This window comes from Chiloscyllium plagiosum, unplaced genomic scaffold (genome assembly GCF_037043375.1).
Source record: "Chiloscyllium plagiosum isolate Xiang-an unplaced genomic scaffold, Cpla_swu_hap1 HiC_scaffold_9, whole genome shotgun sequence".
Taxonomy (NCBI): Eukaryota; Metazoa; Chordata; class Chondrichthyes; order Orectolobiformes; family Hemiscylliidae; genus Chiloscyllium; species Chiloscyllium plagiosum.
Window position 1 is genome coordinate 17,409,328 of NW_028270147.1, and position 12,904 is coordinate 17,422,231.

The following is a 12,904-nucleotide window of genomic DNA, read 5'->3' on the forward strand; positions in this document are numbered from 1 at the left end:
CACGAAGCCTAAAAAGCAACTTTCAATACCACCCTTTACATATAAAATAAACTACCTTCCCTTACCCAAAGAACTAATAAGAACTAAACAACTTAGGTGAACAATCTAATGAAAAATAATTAATAAAAGCAGATAGCTTTCAATCTAAAATTTTTAAAAAATCTCATTCTAGACTCATCTACACGTAGGCCTCTCCGAAAGCTCTATAAACAGCTATTTCAAAAATCCTCCTCAGTGATTTTTTAAAAATCTCTCTGACATGGAATATTGCATGCAATTGTGGTCTCCTTCCTATTGGAAAGAGGTTGTGAAACTTGAAAGGGTTCAGAAAAGATTCACAAGGATGTTACCAGGTTTGGAGGATTTGAGCTAGAGGGAGAGTTTGAATAGGCTTGGGCTGTCATCCCTGGAGCGTCAGGGGCCAAGGGGTGACCTTATAAAAAGGTTTTTAAAATCTGAGGGGCATTGGTAAGATAAATAGACAAAGTCTCTTCCCTAAGATGGGGGAGTCCAGAACTAGAGGGGATAGATTAGGATGAGGAGAAGGTTATAAAAGAGACCTTAAGGGGCAACTTTTTCACGCAAAGGGTGGTACGTGTGTGGAATGAGCTGCCAGAGGAAGTGGTGGAGGCTAGTACAATTGCAACATTTAAAAGGCATCTAACTGGGAATATGAATAGGAAGGGGTTGGAAGGATATGGGCCAGGGGGTGGCAGGTGGGACTAGATTGGTTGGGATATCTGATTGGCATGGACAAGTTGGACCGAAGGGTCTGTTTCTGTGCTGTACATCCCTATGACTCTATGTACACGTTTAAGCATATAACATTACGAAAAAAGCTTGAGCCATCCGTGCATGGGCTTCTCCAAAGGCTCGGTAAACAACTCCATTTGAAAAGTGTTTTTGTTTCACATTTTTGACTATAAAAAAACCAAAATGGACCAAAATAAAAAAATCTTTACTACATTTCAGTAGTATGCCGTAAGAAATCTTGAAGCAAGCTTGCAAAGTCAGGAGCAGCTGCAAGACCCAAGTTACTCTCAGTTAACCTTTTATCCCCCACACAGGCAGGAGATTCTGCAGCAGAGAGTATGAATTTAGGATTGTATGTTGCTTTCCTAGTGCCAGGATTAAAGACATCACAATATGATTGAAGCATATTGTTAAAGGGGAAAATGAGAAGTTGGAAGTTTTTGTACACATTGGTAGACAGTTAAGAAAAAGATTAAGGCTTTACACAGCAAATAAGACGTTAGGTAGAAGATTACAAAACAGAACCTCAAAAGTAATAACCTCTGGTTCAGTCCCATTACTAATTCATATGAAGGAAGAAATAAAAAGATGAGGAGATAAATCAATAGCTGAAGAGTTGGCGTGATGTTCAAGGATTCAGACTCCTGGAACATTGGGATATCCTCTGGGGCAGAAAAGACCTGTTCAAAAAGAAGGGATTTCACCTCAACTAGAAGGGGATAAATATCCTCACGGGGAGATTTGCTAGCTCTATTAAGGGAAACTGTAAACTATTACAGTTGTGGGGGTGGAGGTGGAGGAATCCTAATTAGCAGAGTAAATAGAAAGACAGATGAGGATGGTTCTGAATCTGAAAATGAACAGTTAGAAAAGATCTACAAGAGCAAGTCAGAGAATGAAATAACTCTGAAGAATTAAACTGCATTAATTTCAATGCATGCAGTCTTACAAGCAAGACTGATGTACGAGGGCAAATTTGGGAACGTGGGATTGAGTTGCCATAGCTATTACAGAAATTTGGCTGACGGATGGACAGGTCTGGCAATTCAATGCTCCAGGGACGACAGAAAGGGAGGCACAAGAGGAGTGGCATTTTTGATTGAGGAAATTACTACTGCAACTAGAGAAGATATTTCTGAAAAATCATCCTGTGAAAATATGGGTTGAAGTTAGAAATAGGAAAGGAATGATCGCCTTAATGGGTCTGAACTCTAGGCCTTCAATCAGAGGGAAATTGAGGAACAAGTATGTTGAGAGATCTCAGATATATGTAAGATTAAGAAGGTTTAATAGTAGGCAATATTAATCAAAATATTGACTGGAACTACCATAGTATTAAAGGTTTGGATGGTGAAGAATTTAAATGTGTTCAGAATTTTTAAAATCAGCATGTAAAATGGAGAGAAGGAAAAAAACTTGACCGGCCGAAGCGATCAGTGGCCGAAGCGATCAGTGGCCGAAGCGATCAGTGGCCGAAGCGATCAGTGGCCGAAGCGATCAGTGGCCGAAGCGATCAGTGGCCGAAGCGATCAGTGGCCGAAGCGATCAGTGGCCGAAGCGATCAGTGGCCGAAGCGATCAGTGGCCGAAGCGATCAGTGGCCGAAGCGATCAGTGGCCGAAGCGATCAGTGGCCGAAGCGATCAGTGGCCGAAGCGATCAGTGGCCGAAGCGATCAGTGGCCGAAGCGATCAGTGGCCGAAGCGATCAGTGGCCGAAGCGATCAGTGGCCGAAGCGATCAGTGGCCGAAGCGATCAGTGGCCGAAGCGATCAGTGGCCGAAGCGATCAGTGGCCGAAGCGATCAGTGGCCGAAGCGATCAGTGGCCGAAGCGATCAGTGGCCGAAGCGATCAGTGGCCGAAGCGATCAGTGGCCGAAGCGATCAGTGGCCGAAGCGATCAGTGGCCGAAGCGATCAGTGGCCGAAGCGATCAGTGGCCGAAGCGATCAGTGGCCGAAGCGATCAGTGGCCGAAGCGATCAGTGGCCGAAGCGATCAGTGGCCGAAGCGATCAGTGGCCGAAGCGATCAGTGGCCGAAGCGATCAGTGGCCGAAGCGATCAGTGGCCGAAGCGATCAGTGGCCGAAGCGATCGTAGGGGAACATTTTGGGTCTAGTGATCATAATTCTATTTATTTTAAAATAGTTATGGTAAAGGATAGGCCTTCCATAAAAGTTAAAGTTTTTAATTGGAGTAAGTCAAATTTTAATGCTCAGAGACAAGATATTTCAAAAGTTGGTTGGAGTACATTGTTCACAAGTAAAAGGGACAACTGGCAACTGACGCTTTCAAAAGTGTGATAACGGGACTTCAGTGCTATGTTCCTGTTAGAGTAAATGCAAGGCTGGTAGGATTATGGAACCATAAATGAATAAAGATCTAGTCAAGAATCAAAAAGAAACATTTTGGATATAGACAACTGGGTTCAAATGAACCTCTCGAACAGGAAGAGAGAATCTTAAGGAGGAGATCAGAAAGGCTAAGGAGGGATAGGAGATGGCCTTAGTAGTTCAGGTCAAGGACAATCCAAAGAGATTCCAAGAGTACATTAAGAGCAAAAGAGCAGCGAGAGAGAGAATAGGACCCCTTAAAGAGCAAAGAGGTCATCTTTGTGTTGAACCTCAAAAGATGGGAAAGGCAATATATTTTGCATCAGTTTTTACTGTGGAGAAAGGAATGGAGGCTAGAGAACTCAGGGAAATTAATCCTGATGCTTTGAAAACAATTTATATTACAGAAGAGCCCCCAAATGCAAAGGTCGTAGAAAATATGCAGGTAGATAAGTCTCAAACGCTCAAGCAGGAGACCCCCTTGTAGATACAAGTCCAGTGCTGGTCAGAGGAGGCAGAAGATAACTCTGGTACTGTCTGGAATTGGCTGATTGGGCCACATTCAAACAGTCCGCAGGTGCCTTGCACAAGTACGCCACCACCGTCACAGCCTTTATAAGTGTGTGGAGGACTGCATACAAAGAAAGTCAATCTGGGTGTTCCCCAACAGGAATTCCTGGGTGGATCAGGACATACAGAACCTGCTAAAAACCAGGCATGAGGCCTTCAGAACAGGAGACCCACTCAAATATAAGGAATCCAAGTCTGACCTTCACTCCTCCCTAGAACATCTTAACACCAAGAACAGCTACGTAAGAATCCTACTCATTGACTACAATTCAGCCTTCAACATTATCCTCGAGACTGATTACTAACAAGCAAAACTAATGTCATTTACAAAATACCGTGCAAGGACTGTAAAAACACTACATTGGACAAACAGGCAGAAAACTAGCCACCAGGATACATGAACACCAACTAGCCACAAAAACAGATGACCCCCTCTCACTAGTATCGTCACATATGGATGAGGAAGGACACCACTTTGGGACAACACAGCCATCCTAGGACAAGTCAAACAAAGACATGCACGAGAATGCCTTGAAGCGTGGCATTCCAACCAGAACTCCATCAACAAACATCTCATTAGACCCCATCTACTACCCCCTGTGAAAAAAGGGGCAGCAAGTGACTTCACCCCAGGTAATGACATCACCAACCCAAAGAAACCCAAACATAAATAAAAAGCAGGAATTTTCAGCATTGCTTCACCTGAGGCTCACTGAAGATGTTACCTAGTCACTGGAAATGAACGTTCCAGCCTCAGCAAGCAAACCTATATCCAAAACCTCAACCTGCGCTATAAATCTTCTCAAAACTCACTGATTACTAAACTCAGTGATGGCTGCAGATTTGCACACTGAGCTTTAAGGTTAGTTTTCAGACATTTCATCACCATACTGGGTAACATCTTCAGTGAGTCTCCAAATGAAGCACTGGTGGCATAGCCTGCTTTCTATTTATATGTTGGAGCTCACTATGGTTGGTGATATCACTTCCTGTGGCGACATCATTTCCTTGGGTGATGTCATTTCCTATTCTTTTTCTCATGGAGTGATAAATGAGATCCAAGTCAATGTGTCTGTTGATAGAGTTCCAGCTGGAATGCCATACTTCTGGAAATTTTCGTGCATGTCTGTTTGGCTTGTCCTGGGATGGATGTATTATCCCAGTTGAAGTGGTGTCGTTCCTCATTCGTATGCAAAGATACTAGTGAGGGTGGGTCATGTTGTTTGGTGACTAGTTGATGTTCACGTAGCCTGGTGGCTAGTTTTCTGCCTGTTTGTCCATAGGAAATGATGTCACCACAGGAAATTACATCAATAACCCTAGGAAACTCGAAAACAAATAGAAAGCGGGCTACACCACCAGTGCTTCATTCGGAGGCTCACTGAAGATGTTACCTAATATGGTAACGAAATGTCTGAAAACGAACCTTTCAGCTCAGTGAGCAAACCTACATCCAGAACCTCAACCTGAGCTACAAATCTTCTCAAAGCTCGTACACTTGTGATCTCTGACTAAGCCCCACTCTGCAACTGGATCCTCAGTTTCCTGATCCACAGGCCACAGTAAAGACTGGGGACAATATTTCATCTTCACTAACAACACTGGAACCCCGCAGGGGGCATACTCAGACTGCTACTGTACTCACTGTATACCCATGACTGCGTTGTCAAATACCAGACTAATGCCATTTACAAGTTCACTGATGACACCACCATAGTCTCACAACCTAGGTCTCAATGCCAGCAAAACCAAGGAACTCATTATTGACTTTCAGCAGGATGTTACTCAGGTCCCCCTACAAATTAACAGCACAGAGGTGGAACAAGTGGACAGTGTCAAGCTCCTGGAAGTGGTCATCCACAACAAGCTTTCTAGGACTCTTCATGTGGACACACTGGTTACAAAGGCCCAACGTCTCTTCTTCCTCAGGCAGCTGAAGAAATTTGGAATGACTGCAAATACCCTTGCCAACTTTTATAGGTGTGCCATCGAGAGCACTCTGTCTGGATGTAATACTACTTGGTGTGGCAACTGTTCAGTTCAAGATCAGAGATGGTTATAGAGAGTGGTGAAGTCGGCCTGGACAATCACAAGGGCCAACCTCCCATCTATAGAATCCATCTATCAGGGTCGCTGTCAAGGAAAGGCCGCCAGCACGCTCAAACATCCATCCCACTGTGGCAATGTTTTCCTACCTCAGGGAGGTTGTACAATAAGGGAGAAGGTACAGAAGCGTGAACGCACGCACCAGCCGGTTTCAAAACAGTTTCTACCTTACTGTTGTTAGAATACTGAATGGACTCATACACTTAACATTCGACTGTACCTGTGCTTTTGTTTTTGCTGTCATTTACTTATTATTTACTTATCTATGCTACTTAACTCTGATCTGCCTGTACTGCTCGCAAGACAAAGCTTTTCACTGTGCCTCTGTACACGTGACAATAAATTCAATTCAAATCACGAAGACCTAATCTAGTGTATCAAAGGATGTTGTGGGAAGTTAGTGAGGAAATTGCAGACCACCTTGCAGAAATATTTGGACCAATTTTTAACCACAGGCGAGATGCCAGATGGCTGATGTTCTGTCTTTATTTAAGAAGGGACGTAAGGAAAGCCTCAGAACTACAGATCTGAGAGTCTATCTTCGGTGCTGGGTAAATTGAAGTTAATTCTAAAACATAGGACTTATACATATTCGAAGAGGCAAGGAATGGTCAGGGATACTCAATATGGTTTTGTGCAATGGAAATTATGTCTCACAAACTTGGCTACTTCCTCAAAAAACTCAATCAAGAAGATTGGTAAGGGCAGAGCAGTCGACATTGTTTATTTGGATTTTTGTAAAGCCTGTGACAAGGTTCCGCATGGTAGACTAATTAGTAAAGTTAAATCACATGGGATTCAGGGTGCACTTTCTAATTGGAAACAAAACTGGTTTAATGGCAAGAGACAGTGGCAGAAGGTTGTTTTTCTGACTGGTGTTCCACAGGGATCAGTGCTGGATCCACTTCTGTTTGCCATTTTCACAAATGATTTAGATGAGAATGTAGAAGGCATGGTTAGCTAGTTTGTGGATGACACCAAAACTGATGGTCCAGTGGACAGTGAAGGAGGTTATCTCAGCTCAAAAGAGATCTCGATCAATTGGTTCAAATGGGCTGAGGAGTAGCGGATGGAGTTTAATTTGGATAAATGTGAGGTATCGCAATTTGATAAAACAAACAAGGGCAGGACTTATACAATTAGAAAGCAGGCCATGGGCAGTGTTGTAGAACAGAGACTAGGTTTCAGGTATATAATTCTATAAAGATTGCATCACATGTTGACAAGGTAGTTAAGAATGCATTTAGCATGCTTGCCTTCATTGCTCAGACCTTTAAGCTGTCATATTGAGATCATACAGAATGTTGGTGAAGCCTCTAGTTCTGGTCACCATGTCATAGGAAGGAAATTAATCTGGAGGGGTTCAGAAAAAAGTTACCAGGATGTTGCTTAGAATGGAACATTTGAGTTATAAAGAGGGGCTGGGACTATGTTCAATGGAGCACAGGAGGCTGGGGGGCTGACCTTGTAGACATTGATAAGGTCATGAGGTATAGATAAAGGTGAACAGCAAGTATGAATGCCATATACCAAATATGAACAGCTATACGCACCTCTCAAGAGCTCAGCTTTTAACTATGTCTGTTGAGATCACAAAACATAGTGCAAGACATTAACCTGATTCAAAAACTTGCTACCATCAATTTAAATGATACAAACATTTTACTGCTCTTTATTGCCTCACTGAAAAATGGAAATATATGAATCCATATGGGAATAGAGCAGACAGATCTTGTAAAAGCTACTGGAATACTTGCAGCCCATTTACGATGTGAAGGACATGGTGCAAAATCACAAACCACTTCAACATATTACGTTTACGTGAAAAGTTGCATTAATAAAAGTGACAATAGATATATTGTAATGTCAGATTGCAAATCCTCACTGCATAGCTTTCAGATCAACCCTGTCCGCTACTTGTTGTTATTGCACCTAGTGCCAAATCACCTGAGATTTATTTTTAATAGCTATTCGTTAAATTGTGAGCATCACTAGCAATGCCAGCATTTACAGATCATCTACTAGACTTCATAAGGTGTAGCGAGCCAACACATTGAAGTCCCTACAATTGTGGGACACCCACAATCCTGTTAGGCATGAATTGCCAGGATTTTGATATAGCAAACAAAAAGAGACAGGTTAAATTTGGGGGTTGGAGAGAAGGGGGGCCTCAAAGGGGAGTTTGGAGATGGAAAGTGAGTCAGAGGCGGAAAGAGAATGAAGGGGATCCCAAAGGAGACAAGAGGGAGGAGTGGGGCCTAAAGGGAATGGGGGGGAAGAGAATGAGGGCGGGGGGGAAGAGAATGAGGGCGGGGGGGAAGAGAATGAGGGCGGGGGGGAAGAGAATGAGGGCGGGGGGGAAGAGAATGAGGGCGGGGGGGAAGAGAATGAGGGCGGGGGGGAAGAGAATGAGGGCGGGGGGGAAGAGAATGAGGGCGGGGGGGAAGAGAATGAGGGCGGGGGGGAAGAGAATGAGGGCGGGGGGGAAGAGAATGAGGGCGGGGGGGAAGAGAATGAGGGCGGGGGGGAAGAGAATGAGGGCGGGGGGGAAGAGAATGAGGGCGGGGGGGAAGAGAATGAGGGCGGGGGGGAAGAGAATGAGGGCGGGGGGGAAGAGAATGAGGGCGGGGGGGAAGAGAATGAGGGCGGGGGGGAAGAGAATGAGGGCGGGGGGGAAGAGAATGAGGGCGGGGGGGAAGAGAATGAGGGCGGGGGGGGAAGAGAATGAGGGCGGGGGGGAAGAGAATGAGGGCGGGGGGGAAGAGAATGAGGGCGGGGGGGAAGAGAATGAGGGCGGGGGGGAAGAGAATGAGGGCGGGGGGGAAGAGAATGAGGGCGGGGGGGAAGAGAATGAGGGCGGGGGGGAAGAGAATGAGGGCGGGGGGGAAGAGAATGAGGGCGGGGGGGAAGAGAATGAGGGCGGGGGGGAAGAGAATGAGGGCGGGGGGGAAGAGAATGAGGGCGGGGGGGAAGAGAATGAGGGCGGGGGGGAAGAGAATGAGGGCGGGGGGGAAGAGAATGAGGGCGGGGGGGAAGAGAATGAGGGCGGGGGGGAAGAGAATGAGGGCGGGGGGGAAGAGAATGAGGGCGGGGGGGAAGAGAATGAGGGCGGGGGGGAAGAGAATGAGGGCGGGGGGGAAGAGAATGAGGGCGGGGGGGAAGAGAATGAGGGCGGGGGGGAAGAGAATGAGGGCGGGGGGGAAGAGAATGAGGGCGGGGGGGAAGAGAATGAGGGCGGGGGGGAAGAGAATGAGGGCGGGGGGGAAGAGAATGAGGGCGGGGGGAAGAGAATGAGGGCGGGGGGGAAGAGAATGAGGGCGGGGGGGAAGAGAATGAGGGCGGGGGGGAAGAGAATGAGGGCGGGGGGGAAGAGAATGAGGGCGGGGGGGAAGAGAATGAGGGCGGGGGGGAAGAGAATGAGGGCGGGGGGGAAGAGAATGAGGGCGGGGGGGAAGAGAATGAGGGCGGGGGGGAAGAGAATGAGGGCGGGGGGGAAGAGAATGAGGGCGGGGGGGAAGAGAATGAGGGCGGGGGGGAAGATGAGGGGGGGGGGAAGATGAGGGGGGGGGGAAGATGAGGGGGGGGGGAAGATGAGGGGGGGGGAAGATGAGGGGGCGGGGGAAGATGAGGGGGCGGGGGAAGATGAGGGGGCGGGGGAAGATGAGGGGGCGGGGGAAGATGAGGGGGCGGGGGAAGATGAGGGGGCGGGGGAAGATGAGGGGGCGGGGGAAGATGAGGGGGCGGGGGAAGATGAGGGGGCGGGGGAAGATGAGGGGGCGGGGGAAGATGAGGGGGGGGGATGAGGGGGGGGAGAATGAGGGGGGGGAAAGAGGGGGGGGAGAATGAGGGGGGGGAAAGAGGGGGGGGGAAAGAGGGGGGGGGAAAGAGGGGGGGGAAAGAGGGGGGGGAAAGAGGGGGGGGAAGAGGGGGGGGAAAGAGGGGGGAGAATGGGGGGGGGAGAATGGGGGGGGGAGAATGGGGGGGGGAGAATGGGGGGGGGAGAATGGGGGGGGGAGAATGGGGGGGGGGAGAATGGGGGGGGGAGAATGGGGGGGGGAGAATGGGGGGGGGAGAATGGGGGGGGGAGAATGGGGGGGGGAGAATGGGGGGGGGAGAATGGGGGGGGGAGAATGGGGGGGGGAGAATGGGGGGGGGAGAATGGGGGGGGGAGAATGGGGGGGGGAGAATGGGGGGGGGAGAATGGGGGGGGGAGAATGGGGGGGGGAGAATGGGGGGGGGAGAATGGGGGGGGGAGAATGGGGGGGGGAGAATGGGGGGGGGAGAATGGGGGGGGGAGAATGGGGGGGGGAGAATGGGGGGGGGGAGAATGGGGGGGGGGGAGAATGGGGGGGGGGGGAGAATGGGGGGGGGGGAGAATGGGGGGGGGGGAGAATGGGGGGGGGGGAGAATGGGGGGGGGGGAGAATGGGGGGGGGGGAGAATGGGGGGGGGGGAGAATGGGGGGGGGGGAGAATGGGGGGGGGGGAGAATGGGGGGGGGGGAGAATGGGGGGGGGGGAGAATGGGGGGGGGGGAGAATGGGGGGGGGGGAGAATGGGGGGGGGGGAGAATGGGGGGGGGGGAGAATGGGGGGGGGGGGAGAATGGGGGGGGGGGAGAATGGGGGGGGGGAGAATGGGGGGGGGGGAGAATGGGGGGGGGAGAATGGGGGGGGGAGAATGGGGGGGGGAGAATGGGGGGGGGAGAATGGGGGGGGGAGAATGGGGGGGGGGAGAATGGGGGGGGGAGAATGGGGGGGGGGAGAATGGGGGGGGGGGAGAATGGGGGGGGGAGAATGGGGGGGGGGGAGAATGGGGGGGGGGGAGAATGGGGGGGGGGAGAATGGGGGGGGGAGAATGGGGGGGGGGGGAGAATGGGGGGGGGGGGGAGAATGGGGGGGGGGAGAATGGGGGGGGGGGAGAATGGGGGGGGGGAGAATGGGGGGGGGGGAGAATGGGGGGGGGGAGAATGGGGGGGGGAGAATGGGGGGGGGGAGAATGAGGGGGGGGAGAATGAGGGGGGGGAGAATGAGGGGGGGGGGGAGAATGAGGGGGGGGGGGAGAATGAGGGGGGGGGGAGAATGAGGGGGGGGGAGAATGAGGGGGGGGGGAGAATGAGGGGGGGGGGAGAATGAGGGGGGGGGGAGAATGAGGGGGGGGGGAGAATGAGGGGGGGGGGAGAATGAGGGGGGGGGGAGAATGAGGGGGGGGGAGAATGAGGGGGGGGGAGAATGAGGGGGGGGGGAGAATGAGGGGGGGGGGAGAATGAGGGGGGGGGGGAGAATGAGGGGGGGGGGAATGAGGGGGGGGAGAATGGGGGGGGGAGAATGGGGGGGGGGGAGAATGGGGGGGGGGGAGAATGGGGGGGGGGAGAATGGGGGGGGGGAGAATGAGGGGGGGGGGAGAATGAGGGGGGGGGGAGAATGAGGGGGGGGGAGAATGAGGGGGGGGGAGAATGAGGGGGGGGGGAGAATGAGGGGGGGGGAGAATGAGGGGGGGGGAGAATGAGGGGGGGGGGGAGAATGAGGGGGGGGGGAGAATGAGGGGGGGGGGAGAATGAGGGGGGGAGAATGAGGGGGGGGGAGAATGAGGGGGGGGGAGAATGAGGGGGGGGAGAATGAGGGGGGGGGAGAATGAGGGGGGGGGAGAATGAGGGGGGGGGAGAATGAGGGGGGGGGAGAATGAGGGGGGGGGAGAATGAGGGGGGGGGGAGAATGAGGGGGGGGGAGAATGAGGGGGGGGAGGGGAGAATGCGGGGGGGGAGGGGAGAATGCGGGGGGGGAGGGGAGAATGCCGGGGGGGAGGGGAGAATGCGGGGGGGGAGGGGAGAATGCGGGGGGGGAGGGGAGAATGCGGGGGGGGGAATGAGGGGAATAGGTGAGGGGGGTTAAGAAAGTGGGAGGGAAAAGTGCGGTCGTGGGGGAGGGGTAGGAAAGAGGCCAGGAGGGGTAAGTGAAAGGGAGTATGCTTCGGGTCACAGCCGAACAGGCTCCGCCACCGCCGTGTCCAGCTCCCTGCGCACGCGCGCCGGGAGGGGAAGTTGGCCCTGAAAGACCGAGCCCGCGCGACTCCCTCCCTCAAACAGCCGCGCGCCCAACGGTCACAGGAAGCCGCACCTCACCCTCACCCTCCCCTGCCCTGCCCCACAACAATAACAACACCATCCCGCCACAAGTGAAAGCTCTCCTGGACACTTCATTATCCGTGTCTCCCCTCGACGACGATCGCCACCTCTTCATTCAGTATACGTGATTTATACCGATGTCAACTTGACCTCACGTTCCCCGGTGAGATAACAACCAGGCAACGCTCTCAATCTGTATGATAAATAAGAGCCGAGCCACCGCTTACCGACTACCAGACGCCATCTTGTCCGGGGGGGGCGGGGGTCAGAGTCTGCCGTGAGTGCGGCCTCCTTTTATAAACACGCAGCGTCACATGACGCGTCAGTCACCGAGACGGCGCGCCGGATGTACCAAAAGTCCCGGGTGGTGGTTGGCGAAACGAGAGGCAGGAGAGTGGTTGTCGATACCGCCTACATACCCATCCCACAATCTTCATTACAGTATAAGGGCGATTTGGACTCAGCCGTGAGTTCGCTTGTTCAAGTTTAGTTTCGGTCTCGTTGCATCAGTCCCATCCTTAAAACTCAACGGTATCCTCGATATCATTTTAAGGTAAAAAAGGGCACTTTTAGATAGCTGTCAATCACAAATCGACATCTCGTGATGCCATACATGATAGTGTGGCACTTTTCAAAGTAAGCCAGCCATGTATAAGACGTGGAAGCATAAATTAGGCCATTCAGCCCATCGAGTCTGCTGATACTCTCAACTCCATTCTGCCTGTAACCTTTGATCCCTCTCAACTCCATTCTGCCTGTAACCTTTGATCCCCTTGATCCTCAAGAACCTATCCATCTCAGTCTTAAATATACTCAATAGCCTTCTGTGGCAATGAATTCCATAGATTCACCACTCCCCTAGCTGAAGAATGTTCTCCTCACCTCAGTTCTAAAAGGTCTTCCTAAGGTCATGCCCTTGGGTGCTAGTCTCTCCCACCAATGAAAACATCTTCCCAACATCTACTGTGCCAAGGCCATTCAGTATTCTGTATGTTTCAAACAGTTCCCCCCACATCCTTCTAAACTC

General features: G+C 51.4%; 1 protein-coding gene across 1 annotated transcript in view; it reads right to left on the reverse strand.

The window, feature by feature from the left end:
* gtf2b (general transcription factor IIB) overlaps nt 1-12,150 on the reverse strand; it is a 33,569-nt gene extending 21,419 nt beyond the window's left edge. The window contains exon 1 of the mRNA XM_043698733.2: nt 12,105-12,150. Within this exon, the coding sequence (XP_043554668.1) occupies nt 12,105-12,121 (17 nt within the window). The 5' untranslated portion in view covers nt 12,122-12,150. The remainder of the gene's footprint in view (nt 1-12,104) is intronic.
* Nucleotides 12,151-12,904: the final 754 nt, after the last annotated feature.